This window comes from Antennarius striatus, chromosome 6 (genome assembly GCF_040054535.1).
Source record: "Antennarius striatus isolate MH-2024 chromosome 6, ASM4005453v1, whole genome shotgun sequence".
NCBI classification, from domain to species: domain Eukaryota; kingdom Metazoa; phylum Chordata; class Actinopteri; order Lophiiformes; family Antennariidae; genus Antennarius; species Antennarius striatus.
The window spans coordinates 26,588,971-26,606,249 of NC_090781.1; the positions used below are offsets into that span (position 1 = coordinate 26,588,971).

Genomic DNA, 17,279 nt, shown 5'->3' on the forward strand with positions numbered 1-17,279 from the left:
TGAGGGAACAATGGAGCGTGAGATTGGACGGAGAATTGGGGCAGCAGGAGCGGTATTGCAGTCGCTTTACCGCACTGTTGTCACAAAGAGGGAGCTAAGCCGAGAGGCAAAGCTCTCCATCTACCGTTCAATCTTCGTTCCTACCCTCACCTATGGTCATGAGTGATGGGTCATGACCCAAAGAACGAGATCGCGGATACAAGCGGCTGAAATGGTCTTTCTCAGGCGGATAGCTGGTGTCTCCCTTAGAGATAAGGTGAGAAACACTGCTGTTCGCGAGGGGCTCAGAGTAGAGCCGCTGCTCCTTCACGTGGAAAGGAGTCAGTTGAGGTGGTTTGGGCATCTGGTGCGGATGCCTCCGGGACGCCTCCCTAGGGAGGGGTTTCTGGCACGTCCAGCTGGGAGGAGACCTCGGGGCAGACCCAGGACCAGGTGGAGGGATTATATCTCAACCCTGGCCTGAGAACGCCTTGGGACCCCCCAGTCAGAGCTGGTGGATGTGGGGGGAAAGAGAAGTTGGGGCTCTCTGTTGAAGCTGCTGCCCCCCCGACCCGACTACGGATAAGCGGTGGAAGATGGATGGATGGTTGGAGTAAAGTATAATAATGATGGTCATTTACCTTTTTACTGGTGTCCTTATTGTTTTTTGCCCTCTTTGGTTCATGCCCTCTTGCCCCCCCATGAACAACAGAGTGAATTCCAGTCCTCCTCCTGAACTTCTCCAACCACCCACGCGACGCCTTAAACTCCTTAAACTTCCTTTAGTTTTAATAACGTGGTGATTGTAGATGCATTACGGCCATATTCTTTGGAGAGATCAACCAAACGCATCCCTTTTTCAGGCTTTTCTATCATCTCTTGCTTTGTTTGTACGGACAAAAAAACTCTTTTCTTCATCTTTTCTTTTCCTCTTTTCTCCGTCACTTTCTTGGGGTCCCTAGTGAATACTCTAAAAGTTAATATATTTACGTTAAACTATCAGGACACCTCATGGGTCAAGGGCCGAATGACGAGGACGCTGCATAGACACCTATCTAGCTCCACACAGAGGTCCCTCTTAGCCAATGGGATGCCAGGATGCTAGGTAATAGCCAATGGTAGAGCAGCTATGAGAGTGTTGCGTTCAGGAACCTGTGGGAGCTGTGAGTATCAGCCCATACTGTATTTCTACCTTTCGTAACTCGAAATTTTTTTTGTAACTAGAGGCAATATTTTCCTGTTGAGGCGTTTCATAAGTAGAGGTACCGCTGTACACGGATATTGATCCCCGCAGGGAAATTAGTGGCACACTGTAGTTCAAATATATGAATCATGCATATATTTGTGTGTACAGGCCCTGAAGAGACACACACACAGGCAGGGGAGGTTAGGGGTGAGGGGGGGATGTATGCCTGTACCCTAACCCCTAACCCTAACCCCTATCACCTGACCCTAACCCCTCACCCACCCCTAACGCTAACCCTAAGCCTAGCCCTAACCACCTCCAAAAGCATGTGCTTCAGGTTAATTGGCCGGTCCCAAATTGCAAACCAGAGGTTTTCATCTAAAACGAAAACTGCAGACGGTCGCAATCGGATAAAATTCACTTCCTACCGAAGAAGATAGGAAGTGCTTCCAGCCACTTCTGGTTGGCTTGTTGTCAGAAATCAAAGACTTATTTTAATTCCAGCATTTAATCGATTTCACGTAAAAAGAACGTTTAAATTTCACTTAACACTAGCATTAATGAGAAACAAGTTAAATATAGATTCATTTCATCTTGATGAAAAACATGAAAATCAAATCAGGTTCAAAAGGGAAATTGTTTGATTTGTCGGTTTGTGAATTCAGAGAGGCTGACAGGACATGAAGGGAAACACAAGTGTGTGGCGTTAAACCCAGCAAACAGGTTCCTTCAGACTCTGTGATCAGACTCTGGTTTGGGATGCTGTGTGCTGGATTATCAAGAGGTAATCTTTTAATCCCAGTCAGTCTCCTGCTGTAAATAGCTGCTGCCCATCTGTAATGATGTTTGTGACTCAGGACATGAAGTGCCTGTCAGTCAGGGAGCAGGGTTCAACTGAGCTACAGAAATATAGATGCAAGTAAATCTGAGACTTAAGTCTGGATCGCTGCTGCAAGCTGAAGGACGTTGATCTGGACCCTCAGTCCAGGAGTCTCAGTTAGGGTTAGGGGTAGGTGGTTAGGGGGGTAGGGGGTTAGGGGGGTAGAGGGTTAGGGTTAAGGGGTTAGGAGTAGGCGGTAAGGGGCTAGAGGGTCATGGGGGTAGGGGGTAGGGCAAGGGTTGAGTCGATCTGTGTCAGGACCAGAGGTGGGGGCTGTGAACTACATCCACTGGTAAAACCATAGACCAGCTGCTCAAAGCTCCAGTCAGAATTAACGTAGCTGATTTTGATTGGCTGGTTAAACCTCCAATCATCTTGCGCCTCTGCCCTGATTGGTACATCCAGACAGGGCGGTCCCATTGACGTGACAACAGACTAACTGACCGACACATGTCAGATTGTTATTCATAATAAACAAACACCTTTGCTCAAAATGTCCAGAACAGTTTTCAATATTAAACTTTGGAATGATTTTCCAGCAGATCAGTGGAGACCAGAGGTTGTGTGTTCACTGTGATACGTTTCCTCTGTCCTCCACGGCATTCCACAGCCAACCTGTGGGTGTTGCCGGCTTAAGTCCGTAATGACAGGCTGTCGTAGGTGTGAGCAGCTCCAGTTTCCTGCCAGTTTCACTGTGAACAATTCACACCTGCACAGGTGGGAAACCCACGGCACTCAGAGGGTCATGGGGTCAGGTTCCTGTTTAGAGGTGACTGCAGGTCTCCACTGATCTGAAGTCAGGCTGGCAGCACCGAGGCCTCACGGGAAGAAGGTTGTGGGTTCAAAGACCTCGGACATGTCTGTGATTCATCTCCATACCTGAGCACCAGGTTGTCTGGTGGTTCTGCACGTCTGCAGCATTCCGTTACTGCAGTATAGTGTGTACTACTGCATATAGTGTGTGTTACTGCAGTATAGTGTGTACTACTGCATGTAGTTACTGCAGGATAGTGTGTATTACTAGAGTATAGTGTGTGTTATTGCAGTTTAGTGTGTACTACTGCATGTAGTTACTGCAGGATAGTGTGTACTACTGCATGTAGTTACTGCAGGATAGTGTGTACTACTGCATATAGTGTGTGTTACTGCAGTATAGTGTGTACTACTGCATATAGTGTGTGTTACTGCAGTATAGTGTGTACTACTGCATGTAGTTACTGCGGGATAGTGTGTATTACTAGAGTATAGTGTGCGTTACTGCAGTTTAGTGTGTACTACTGCATGTAGTTACTGCAGGATAGTGTGTACTACTGCATGTAGTTACTACAGGATAGTGTGTACTACTGCATGTAGTGTGTGTTACTGCAGTATAGTGTGTACTACTGCATGTAGTGTGTGTTACTGCAGTATAGTGTGTACTACTGCATATAGTGTGTGTTACTGCAGTATAGTGTGTACTACTGCATATAGTGTGTGTTACTGCAGTATAGTGTGTACTACTGCATGTAGTTACTGCGGGATAGTGTGTATTACTAGAGTATAGTGTGCGTTACTGCAGTTTAGTGTGTACTACTGCATGTAGTTACTACAGGATAGTGTGTACTACTGCATGTAGTGTGTGTTACTGCAGTATAGTGTGTACTACTGCATATAGTGTTGGTTACTGCAGTAGAGGATGTACTACTGCATGTAGTTACTGCAGGATAGTGTGTATTACTAGAGTATAGTGTGTGTTACTGCAGTTTAGTGTGTACTACTGCATGTAGTTACTGCAGAATAATGTGTACTACTGCTTATAGTGTGTGTTACTGCAGTATAGTGTGTACTACTGCATGTAGTTACTGCAGTATAGTGTGTATTACTGCATATAGTGTGCGTTACTGCACTATAGTGTGTACTACTGCATATAGTGTTGGTTACTGCAGTATAGGGTGTACTACTGCATGTAGTTACTGCAGGATAGTGTGTATTACTAGAGTATAGTGTGTGTTACTGCAGTTTAGTGTGTACTACTGCATGTAGTTACTGCAGTGTAGTGTGTACTACTGCTTATAGTGTGTGTTACTGCAGTATAGTGTGTACTACTGCATGTAGTTACTGCAGTGTAGTGTGTACTACTGCATATAGTGTGTGTTACTGCAGTATAGTGTGTGCTACTGCATGTAGTTACTGCAGTATAGTGTGTACTACTGCATGTAGTGTGTGTTACTGCAGTATAGTGTGTACTACTGCATATAGTGTTGGTTACTGCAGTATAGGGTGTACTACTGCATGTAGTTACTGCAGGATAGTGTGTATTACTAGAGTATAGTGTGTGTTACTTCAGTTTAGTGTGTACTACTGCATGTAGTTACTGCAGTATAGTGTGTACTACTGCATATAGTGTGTGTTACTGCAGTATAGTGTGTACTACTGCATATAATGTGTGTTACTGCAGTATAGTGTGTACTACTGCATATAATGTGTGTTACTGCAGTATAGTGTGTACTACTGCATGTAGTTACTGCAGGATAGTGTGTATTACTGGAGTATAGTGTTTGTTACTGCAGTATAGTATGTGTTACTGGAGTATAGTGTGTGTTACTGCATGTAGTTACTGCAGGATAGTGTGTACTACTGGAGGATAGTGTGTACTATTGCAGTATAGTGTGAACTACTTCAATATTTTGTTATGTTGTGTATTTTTATTATTATTTATTTTATTTACTGATTTTATTCCATGAAGGGAAATTAGTGACACACTCTAGTTACTCTGAATCATGCATATATGTGTGTGTACAGGCCCTGAAGACACACACACACACACACACACACACAGACACACACACACACACACACACACACACACACACACACACACACACAGACACACACACAGACACACACACACACGCACACACACACACAGACACACACACACACACACACACACACACACACACACACACACACAGACACACACACACACACACACACACACACACACACACACACACACACACACACACACACACACACACACACACACACACACAGGGGGCCTGTACACATGCAGGGGAGGTAGGGTGGCTGGCAGCTCCTTCGTGGAGCGCCCAAATGAGCAGCTTGTAAGAGGGACGGCGCCTTGCTCAAGGGCTTCCCGGCAGTGCTCCGGAGGTGAACTGACACTTCCCACCGTCAGCTCACCTCCGGGTATTGTTTTGGGTGGTATCGGGAATCGAACCGCCGATCTTTGAAACATTGGATGACCCGCTCTGCCACTGAGACACCCCGCCCCATTGTGTATTACCCCAGTGGAGGTTACTGCCGGTCAAAGAGGGACCTAATAGATCTGATCAGATTAAAACTGATAATCTCTTTACCAAGCCTCCAGACTCAGGTAAGTCATTCTGCATCTACAGGAGAATATCTTCATCTTCCTCAGCATCGTCTTGTTTCAGCAGTGTGTAATCATAATTTTGATTGTGAAAAGCAGACAGTGCAGTAGATTTTAATTAGTTAATAAATTCACTGTGACTGATGTCTTCACTGCAAACTCACATTTAATCTGAACACACAGTTAATAAAATGTATCTTTGAGCCAAACATACGGCAATTGTTGATCAGGTTTTAGGTTTTGTGAACTTCACTTTCAAGCAATTTATCCTCAACTAAGCCTTAACCTAACCCGTACCCTAACCCTAACACTAAACCGTACCCTAACCCTAACCCTAACCCATACCCTAACCCTAACCCTAAACCGTACCCTAACCCTAACCCTAAACCGTACCCTAACCCTAACCCTAAACCGTACCCTAACCCTAACCCTAAACCGTACCCTAACCCCTAAACCCTAAACCCTAAACTCTAAACCCTAACCCATACCCTAACCCTAACCCTAACCCGTACCCTAACCCTAACCCTAAACTGTACCCTAACCCTAACCCGTACCCTAACCCTAACCCCTAACCCTAACCCGTACCCTAACCCTAACCCTAAACCCTAACCCTAAACCTTAACCCTAAACTCTAAACCCTAACCCGTACCCTAACCCTAAACCCTAACCCTAACCTAACCCCTAACCCGTACCCTAACCCTAACCCGTACCCTAATCCTAAACCCTAAACCTAACCTAACCCCTAACCCTAACCCGTACCCTAACCCCTAACCCATACCCTAACCCTAACCCTAAACCGTACCCTAACCCTAAACCCTAACCCTAAACCCTAAACCCTAACCCTAAACTCTAAACCCTAAACCGTACCCTAACTCTAAACCCTAAACCCTAACCCTAACCCTAACCCTAAACTCTAAACTCTAAACCCTAACCCGTACCCTAACCCGTACCCAAACCCTAACCTAACCTAACCTAACCTAACCCCTAACCCTAACCCTAACCCTAAAACTGAACTGTTACTCTAGCCCTAACCCAAACCTAACTCTAACCCCAAACCCTAACCCTAATTCCAAACCCTAACTGTAACCCTAACCCCTAATTTAACTCTAACCTCTAATTCAAGATTAAGATTTTAAATTAAGACTTCCAGCTCTCAACGGGAGCAGACGTCTTCCTTCTGTCTCCTGTTGTCTCTATCTCTCTAACTCATACTCAGACTGACTCTCACTTATTTTCTGCAAAATGACGAAACCACAAGGAAAATCAGAGGATACTAAAGACCAGATGGTCTCTATGAAAGAATTAAAGAGTGAGTTAAAGAGCAACTTTGATAAGTTAGGGAGTGACTTTGATAAAAAGTTGGAAGAAAAGCTAAAACCGGTGCTAGACGCCTTGGAAGAAAGGAAGGACAAAATGAAGAAAATGCAGAAAGACATGGATGAAAAAGACCGAAAAATTGTTGTCTTGGAACAGGGACAACAATGAATGGATGATTTGGAACAAAGCATTCGTATAAATGATGTGATCATCACTGGAATCAACATCAAGCTGAGGGATTACAGAAATGCTATGGCTAGCGCTGACATCGAATCTCTGGAGCAACAAGTGAGTTCTCAACTGAGGGATCTAGAGATGACTATAGATCAGACCAGATTGAGACATGTTACCCATCACCATCTGGAGGTAGGAGACCACCTGCAGTGCTGATAAAATTCAACAATCGTAAACACAAGATACCTCTTCTGAAACAAGGCTTCAAACTGAAAGGAAAAATGTCTACATTAATGAGAATCTCACTAAAAAGAATGCTGATATCGCTAAAAAAGCTGGACAACTGAAGAAGAATGGGCTGATGGACAACACCTGGACCAACACCTGGTCCAACACCTGGACCAACACCTGGACCAACACCTGCAGGATCTTCATCAGAACAAAGGGGCTTTCTCCAGACCAGATGAAAACAATGGTGATCAGGAGTGCAGAGGAGTTGGTGAAATATGATCAATAAAGACGGACAGGAGTTGTTACTACATCAAAGATCAGTACAACAGAGTCACTTCAATAGTGGAGCTCTACGATTTTGGACACGTCAAGTATTTAATGGAACAGTCAAAAAAATCAACATCACTGATGTCAGAAACATGGACTAATGAACAAACAAACAACAACATGTATTTGTGATGACATGGGATAACATTAACTTGAGCCTTATAGAGCATGTTGATATCTTTTGACAATATAACACCATGTGAAACTGTTTAAGTGTGACAAACTGGTTAATTCTTGTATAAACACTGTCTGCTGAAAGAGGTTAACATGATCATTATATTCTTGTGGAGAACACTGGTAAGGTCAACTTCCTGTTTGACTATCCATGATGTTAACAAACCTTGTGTTCCTAGGAAGAATGTAACCATGGTTATACTCTAGGGTAAAGGCTAATGTCTGGAAGTGGATAAGGGTATGAACATCTGTCAGAATTCACTGGATGAGCTGGTTGAAGACTTTTAATGTCTGAGTTTGTTGATTACATATTCTAATGAGATGTTTGTTGATGATTTAGGGGACGGGAATCTTACAAGCTAATGGCTTCTACCCGTTAACCCTTTCTTTTTTCTTTTGGATGTTGTTGATGATGTTTCAACACTGATGAAAGTGAAATATGTTGTAATAAAATGTCTGGAAAGAAGAAAAATGAACTGAATAAATAAATAAATAAATAAGATTTACCTTATTAATCCAAAAAAGGGAACTTGTCAGCACACTGCAGATCACACTTTGTTAGTTCAAACACATGCATGTGTAGTGTGTGTAGGCCCGTGACACGCACACACAGGCACCTTTGGGCATGCAGTGGGGTGGTGGTGGTGGGGGGTACAGAGTGGCGGGCAGCTCCATTATGGTGCGTCCTAATGAGACGTTTATAAAGGGGACAGCTCCTGGCTCAAGGGCGACTCAGCAGTGCTGGCTTCAGAGTGTGAGCTGACACCTCCCACTGACAGCTCACACTCCGGAGTGACAGGACGGGAGCGGCAATCAAACCGCCGATCTTGTGATCATCGGACGACCCGCTCTGCTGCTGAGCCACTGCCGACCCGACTTAACTCTAAATCTAGTCCCGAAATATTTGTTATTTCAGGAGAATCAACGATCCGACCCGATAGCATTAGCATCCCCATTAACTAAATTAGCAATTATTCTTCCCGGCATCCGAGGAAACATCTGATCTGATCTGGTCTTTGAATTCATTTTCAAACAGGATGAAAGAAAGTTGAATAACCAAGGAGAATTTCGTGTAGCATTGGTTCAGGAGACTGGTCTGGTTCCAGAGGTGGGGGGAATCTGGCATGAGACTTTAATGCAGATCTGCATCTGAGCAGCCAGACCTGAACCTGAAACCCGAAACCCGAACTGCAGGACCGCTCCTGAGAACCTGCACACTGATTGTTTCTGCTCTGTCTCAGGTTACAAAATGCTGCTCAAAGGCATTTCTGGGAATTTCACCAGCGGGGACCTGGTGGCCATAATGGGGCCCTCAGGAGCTGGGAAGTCCACCCTCATGAATATTTTGGCTGGGTACAGGTGGGTATGGGTCTACCAATGCCACGACTGTGGATCAGTTTTTATGAACTTGTTTTAATGTGGGTGACAAGGAGACCAGGAGTGTGTGAAAAACAAATGTTGACACAGTTGTTTGTCACACACTTCCTCAGTATAGTGTGTGAAAAACAGCGGCAGGGAGTTCTTTCCTGCCGCTGTCTTATGTTCTAGTCTAGACCAACGGTCCCCAACCCAGAGAGTTCTGTTGGGTCTCTGTCTGTTAAAGTGCTTTGAAGATGTTGCCATGATTAAGCCCTTTATAAATAAAACTTGATCTATTGATAGATTGATTGAACACACCATCTTTAAAATGAACACACTGTCCTGTCCTCTCAGACAGGGACCCGTCTGGGTTAGCATTGTCAGTGCTGTCAGTGCAGTGTCACTGCAGCAGGGCTGTAGTATTACAGTGTCACTGCAGCAGGGCTGTAGTATTACAGTGTCACTGCAGCAGGGCTGTAGTATTACAGTGTCACTGCAGCAGGGCTGTAGTATTACAGTGTCACTGCAGCATGGCTGTAGTATTACAGTATTACTGCAGCAGGGCTGTCATGTTAGGGTGCTAACGCAGTAACATGACAGTGTGTGTCTGTGTCCGGGACAGGGAGACGGGTATGAAGGGGGAGATTCTGATCAACGGTCGGCCCAGAGACCTCCGCTCCTTCAGAAAGGTTTCCTGTTACATCATGCAGGACGACATGCTGCTGCCTCACCTCACTGTGCATGAAGCCATGATGGTACGAAACACGACTGCACCATGTACGTTACTCCTCATAATCATAATAAACATAATACTGAGCTAATAATAATCATCATCATAATAGTAATAAAAATATTATTATAATATTTATAATCATACCAGCAATTATCATCATAATAATAACAACAATGATAATGATAATGATAATGGTAATAATAATAATTAAATCCTTTATTTGTCCCCCATCGAGGAAATTTTTTCCCCACTCTAGTTTGTGCGTATTCATATGTTGCACGGGCCTGCAATCTGGTTTCTGCACTCCCTGTGTCTGGAGTGTCTTTTAACTAACACCAGATTCCTGTGTATTTTAATCCGGGCAAGACCACACCCCACCCAAAAGACCACACCCCACTAAAAAGACCACACCCCACCCAAAAGACCACACCCCACCCAAATGACCATACCCCACCCAAACGACCACACCCCACCCAAAAGACCCCACCCCACCCAAACGACCACACCCCACCCAAAAGACCCCACCCCACCCAAACTACCACACCCCACCCAAAAGACCCCACCCCACCCAAACGACCATACCCCAACCAAAAGACCACACCCCATCCAAACAACCATACCCCACCAAAAAAAGACCCCACCCCATCCGAAAGACCACACCCCACGCAAAAGACCACACCCCACCCAAAAGACCCCACCCCATCCGAAAGACTCCAACCCTCCAAAAAAAGACCCCACCCCACCCAAAAGACCCCACCCCATCCAAAAGACCCCACCCCACCTGAAAGACCCCACACCATGCTAATGACCCTCATTAGTAAACAAAGCCTCGGTGAAACACGCATTTCAACAAACACCCTTTGACACCCCCGGGCACCCCCATCTACCATCGTGGAGGAGCCAGACGAATTCCAACTATGGTCATTGGAATGTGAGCAGCACTGACCACACCCCACAGGGTTAATAAACTGACCACACCCCACAGGGGTAATAAACTGACCACACCCCACAGGGGTAATAAACTGACCACACCCCACAGGGGTAATAAACTGACCACACCCCACAGGGTTAATAAACTGACCACACCCCACAGGGGTAATAAACTGACCACACCCCACAGGGGTAATAAACTGACCACACCCCACAGGGGTAATAAACTGACCACACCCCACAGGGTTAATAAACTGACCACACCCCACAGGGGTAATAAACTGACCACACCCCACAGGGGTAATAATCTGAGTGGCAGTGCCTCAGTGGTAAAGCGGGCGGTAAAGCGGGTCGTCCTATGATTTAAGATCGGCGGTTCGATTCCCGCTCCCGCCCCCCCAAAAATACCCGGAGGTGAGCTGACAGTGGGAGATGTCAGCTCATCTCCGGAGCACTGCCGAGGCACCCTTGAGCAAGGTGCTGTCCCTTTACAAATTGCTCATTGAGGCGCACCAAGAAGGAGCTGCCTGCCACTCTACCTCCCCTGCATGCCTACAGCCCCCCCCCGTGTGTGTGTGATACAGGGGCCTGTACTCACAAATATATATGTATGCATGCGTTTGTAATCAGTAGCTAGAGTGTGCGTTCTTAATTTCCCTTCGGGGGTCAAACCAGTATATAAAATTAAAATTAAAAAACAAAATCTGACCACACCCCACAGGGGTAATAAACTGGACCAGACCAGACATCTTCAGAACTGAAGAAGCCTCTTGATAAGAGGAGAAACTTTATGAAAGTCCAGTGGATTGATTCAAACCGCTCTGGATTGATTCAAACCGCTCTGGATTGATTCAAACCGCTCTGGATTGATTCAAACCGCTCTGGATTGATTCAAACCGCTCTGGATTGATTCAAACCGCTCTGGATTGATTCAAACCGCTCTGGACTTGTTTCTGCAGGTTTCAGCCAACCTGAAGCTTCAGGAGAAAGCAGAGGCTCGGAGGGAGATGGTGAGTTTAAAGCAACGCTTGTCAACACTTCACGCACGTGGGGGTTTTTGTTCACCTCTGCGTTCAACAGCTGATCACCCAACAACACTCAGGAACATACGCAGAATGTGGTTTCATTGTCTTCCTGAAAGGAAGCTAACATCGTCTACCTTGGTAGCTCGTGTTGCTGCAGATCCTGAAGATAGTTAAACATTAACGGACCATTCAGTCACTTCTCCATGCATTCAGAATAGGATCCAGTACTGACCCACACTGATCCAGAAGATGACCAGGATCACCATCAACATCTCCTGATTTGTTCTGTGGCCTGTACCCCACCTCCATAACACATTCCATAAAAAGATGTTCTCTGAATTTTAGGATTAATCCATTCAAACAGAAATCAGAACAATCCGTTATTTTTCCCACAATGGGAAACCCTGTTGACTCTGAATAGGATTAAGATTAAATTAAGTTTAAATCCACTTTATTGATCCCCAGAGGAAATTATCTTTACACTCATCATGTGTGTGTGTCTATACTGTATATATATAATATATATAAACACAATCACAGCACATTCGGGATAAACACATACGGGTCTGACTACACCCTAACAGGTGTGCGTACGTGTGTGTATGCTTGAAATGGAAAGAGAACGGTGAGGTTGCTGCTTTGGGAGCAGGTTCTGGGGTTTGGGCACCCCTCCACGCTCCATCCTGTGGGCCACACCGTTCTTCAAGCTCCAACGAGAACTGAAGCTCCTTGGTGGACAAACTGAACAACAAGAACTGTATGTTCAGGTTCAGGAGATCCTGACGGCGCTGGGTTTACTGGACTGTGAGGATACCAGGACGTCCAACCTGTCCGGGGGTCAGAGGAAGAGACTCGCCATTGCTCTGGAGCTCGTCAACAACCCACCAGTCATGTTCTTTGATGAACCCACCAGGTCAGGCATCCTATCTCTATCGTGTTGTCATGATGACGATTCTGTTCTAACCCTGACCCCCTAATCCTGACCTGAACCCCTAACCCTAATCCCTTAACCCCTAACTCCTATTCCTAACCCTGACCCTAAGTATAACCCTAACCCCTAAACCTAGGCATAACCCTAACCCCTAACCCTAACCCAGACACTCAATCTTCTTCTTCTTTTCCTTTGTGCTTTTCCCTTCAGGGGTCTCCACAGCCAATCAGTGTCCTCCATCTAACCCTGTCTTCTCATCCTCTTCTCTCACACCAACTACCTTCATGTCCTCCCTCATTACATCCATAAACCTCGTCTTTGGTCTTCCTCTAGGCCTCCTGCCTGGTAGTTCAGAACTCAGCATCCTTCTACCAATATATTCACTATCTCTCCTCTGGACATGTCCAAACCATCTCAGTCTGGCCTCTCTGACTTTATCTCCAGAACCTCTAACATGTGCTGTCCCTCTGATGTACTCATTCCTGATCCTATCCATCCTGGTCACTCCCAGAGAGAACCTCAGCATCTTCATCTCTGCTACCTCCAGCTCTGTCTCCTGTCTTTTCCTCAGTGACACTGTCTCTAGACCAAACAACATCGCTGGTCTCACCAATCAATCAATCAATCAATCAATCAATCAATCAATCAATCAATCAATCAATCAATCAATCAATCAATCAATCAAGTTTTATTGATATATCTCTTAATCATGACAGCAGACGTTTCAAAGCGCTTTAACAGACAGAAACCCAACTGAACCCTCCAGAGCATCAGCAACAGTGGAGGGAAAAACTTCCTCGATGAGGAAGAAACTCTGGGCAGGACCCAGACTCTTTTGGGGGCCATCTACCTCGACCGGTTGGGTGGAAAAAAAATCAAAGGAAGATAAGAACAGGGTCAGAGAGAGAGACAGAGAGAGTGACAGATAGTCGAGATAGAGACAGTATCAATATGGTTGAGGTTGCTAAAATCAAGGCACAATTACAGCTGCGTGGATGACTGTATGGCGGCACGGAGGAAGAAAGGAAGCAGGACCCCAGCCGATGGATAGTTGAGGGGTGATACTGGTGGGCTTGGAGGTGCAGGTCCACAGAGGAAGGTCCACAGCGGATGGGTGGATGAGGGATGGAGCAGTAAGATGACACCAAGGAAGAGAGGCAGCAGGACCCCAGTCGATGGTTAGGTGAGGGGTGATACTGGTGGATGGGAGGTGCAGGTCCACAGCAGATGGTCCACAGCGGATGGGTGGATGAGGGGTGGAACAGTATGGTGGCGCGGAGGAAAAAGGAAGCCGGACCCCAGCCGATAATTAGGTTAGGGGTGGTACTGGTGGGATGGGAAGAGCAGGTCCATAGCAGATGGGCGGATGAGGGGTGAACCTGAGAAAAACCTGTGAGGACACAGAGCACAGAGACTCCAGGGACGAAGTTTAGTTAGTAGGGTGTGATTGGAGACTTGGAGAGTGAGATCGGAGAAGAGGAGGAGTAACAGAGATGGTTGGAGAGAAGGGGGAGGAGAGAGGAGCTCAGTGAGTCTGGATGTTGAGTCTCCAGCAGTGTAGGTCTATATGAAAATAAACGTTTTGATGAGTTTAGTTGGAATTGGATCTAACAGACAGGAGGATGGTTTAGCTGAGGAGATTATTTTAATCAGCTGACTGATCTGTATTGGAGAAAAGACATCCATAGAACCAAAGGGTTCAGGAGTCAGCTGTGTTTTCCGGACCTAAGGGACCTAAAGAAGGACCAGAGTTTGAGGATAGGACACCGTTAATTTTGTCTCTGATGAGCAGGATCTTATTATTGAAGAAATTCATAAAATCATTGCTGTGGAGACTTGATGGAATACTAGGCTCATGCACTGTGGTTCTTTGTCAGTCTGGATACAGTACTGAACAAGAACCTGTGATTGTTTCTATTGTCCTCGATTAATGATGAATAATAGGCTGCTCTAGCGGAACGAAGTGCCTTCCTGTATTTATGTAAACCATCATGCCACGCAGTGCGGTATTCTTCTAATTTAGTAGAACGCCATTTCCTCTCAAGTTGTCGGGATTCTTGCTTTAATTGGTGGGTAGGAGAATTAAACCAGGGAGCTCGCATCCCCTGTTTTATAGTCTTATTTTTTAGTGGAGCAATTAAATCTAAGGTTTTTCGCAGAGAGTCTGAAGTAACATCAACAAACTCATCAATTTGAGATGGGCTAGCATTAACTGAGTTCAGAAAATGACCCGCTGTGTAGTTCAGTAGTGGGATTAGATTTGGAAATAGTATGATCTGAGAAGTTTCTAGTACAAACGTTTTTTGCAGGAAGAGAATTACACAATAGCCGAATGTCAAAAGTTATCGGGCAGTGGTCAGAAAGGATAGGATTACGAGGAAAGATGACCAACTCCTCAATTTCAATCCCATAAATCAAGACTAAGTCCAGAGTATGCTCGAACTGGTGGGTAGGTTCCTGTACACACTGACTAAAGCCTATGGAGTCTAGTAATGACATAAATGCCCTACTGAGGCTATCATTACTGTCATCCACGAGAATATCGAAATCACCAACAATTATGACCTTATCAGTTTTAAGAATTAAACTAGTCAAGAAATCGGCAAATTCAGATAGATAGTCACTGTATGGACCAGGAGGACGATAAATGATGACAAATAATAAGGGCTGAAATAGTTTCTGGATTGGGTTTGATAGGCTCAGACTAAGACTTTCAAATGAATTGAAGATAATTTTTGGTTTAGGGCTCAATTCTAGTGAGGAATTAAAAATTGATGGAACTCCGCCACCTCTGCCTGAGACTCGAGGGATCTGATAATTTAGGTGACTAGGAGGAGTAGCTTCATTTAGGGAAAAATACTTATCCTCACTTAGCCAGGTTTCCGTTAAGCAGAATAAATCTATTTGATAATCTGATATAATCTCATTGATTAAAACAGCTTTTGAAGACAGAGATCTAATATTTAGGAGACCACATTTTATTGTTTTGTACTCCGGTAACATTACAGTGGGTAACATTACAGTGGGTGAAGGTACACTGGGTGACCATTCTAGGAGTGCAGAGACTTGTTTAAGACTGCGACTCTGCATCCCGGTCTCAACTCTGGGTCATGGTTTTGGGGCAGAAATAAAAGTGGTCAGATTTTTTGACAGGAGAGCAGCGCCATTCCAAGTGGGATGTATGCCGTCTCTCCTGATGAGACCGGGTTTTCCCCAAAAAGTCCACCAATTATCAACAAACTGAATGTCATTAGCAGGACACCACCTGGACAGCCAGCGGTTGAGTGAAGACATGTGGCTAAACATGTCATCACTGGTCAGATTGGGAAGGGGGCCAGAGAACACTACGGAGTCCGACATTGTTTTTGCGTAGCTGCACACCGACTGAATATTAATTTTTGTGACCTCCGATTGGTGTAACCGGGTGTCATTACCGCCGACATGAATTACTATCTTACTATATGTACGTTTATCTTTAGCCAGCAGTTTCAAAAATGACTCGATGTCGCCCGCTCTGGCACCCGGGATACACTTGACTATGGTCGCTGGTGTCTCTAGTTTAACGTGCCGCACCACAGAGCTGCCAATCACCAGAGTAGGTTCCTCAGCGGGTGTGTCGCTGAGCGGGGAAAAGCTGTTCGAGATATCGAGTGGTTGCGGGGATTGGTGGTGAACCCGAGGCTTTCGCCTGCCACTATGTTTCCTACGAACAGTCACCCACTGCTCCTGCTCGGGGCTGCTGGAGGACGGCTAACCTGAGCTGGGGAGTGGCTAGCATGAGCTGGTGGGTCCGCTCTGACTAGGTGGCACAGCTATATTTTCAGTTAAGGAGCGAACCAGTGCCTCCAATTAACTAAGTCTTGCTTCCATCCGAGAAAAAGCACTACACTTGGTGCAGATGCCCCTTTCGCTGAAGGAAGCGGGGGAAAAACTATACATCTGACAGACTGAGCAGCAGAGAGGAGAGGGAGGAGAGTGGACAGAGGGAAGTGTAGCCATAGTTAGCAACAAAGATAAACTAAGCTAGCTCTGAAGTACGGAAGATTACTTTAATAAAACAGTTTGGAAAAGGTTAGCTGAAATATATGAGAGCTTTCGCTATCAAGTTTTGAGATGGAGAGAAACAACTAGCTTACTCTACAGTTCTAAAATGACACAAGATATTAACAGTGATTGTGTGACAAAAGCGAACTAAGACGCCGCAGTCAAATAAACACAACAGGTAATGACTTACTGCAACAGGAAGTGTGAGGAAGCCTCTGTAGTTGCCACAACTCTGCACATCTCCCTTGTTCTTAAAAATGGGCACCAGCACACTTCTCCTCCATTCCTCAGGCATCTTCTCACTATCTAAGATCCTGTCGAACAACCCAGTCAGAAACTCTACCGCCACCTCTCCAAACCTCTACAGGTATATCATCAGGACCGACTGCCTTTCCACTCTTCATCCTCTTCAATTCCCTCCTCACTTCATCCTGACTAATCTTTGCTACGTCCTGGTCCACAACAGTCACCTCTTCTAGTCTTTGGTCTCTCTCATTTTCCACGTTCATCAACTCTTCAAAGTACTCTTTCCATCTTCCCATCACACTACTGGCACCTGTCAATAGACTTCCATCCCTATCCTTAATCACCCTAACCTGCTGCACGTCCTTCC

General features: G+C 45.4%; 1 protein-coding gene and 1 pseudogene across 1 annotated transcript in view; one reads left to right on the plus strand and one right to left on the minus strand.

Moving 5' to 3' along the window:
- abcg1 (ATP-binding cassette, sub-family G (WHITE), member 1) overlaps window positions 1-17,279 on the plus strand; it is a 31,748-nt gene that overhangs the window by 4,474 nt on the left and 9,995 nt on the right. Inside the window, exons 3-6 of the mRNA XM_068317474.1 lie at window positions 8,886-9,003; window positions 9,626-9,758; window positions 11,626-11,676; window positions 12,459-12,604. Of these exons, the coding sequence (XP_068173575.1) occupies window positions 8,886-9,003; window positions 9,626-9,758; window positions 11,626-11,676; window positions 12,459-12,604 (448 nt within the window). The remainder of the gene's footprint in view (window positions 1-8,885; window positions 9,004-9,625; window positions 9,759-11,625; window positions 11,677-12,458; window positions 12,605-17,279) is intronic.
- Window positions 13,322-16,926, minus strand: LOC137596746 (uncharacterized; annotated as a pseudogene).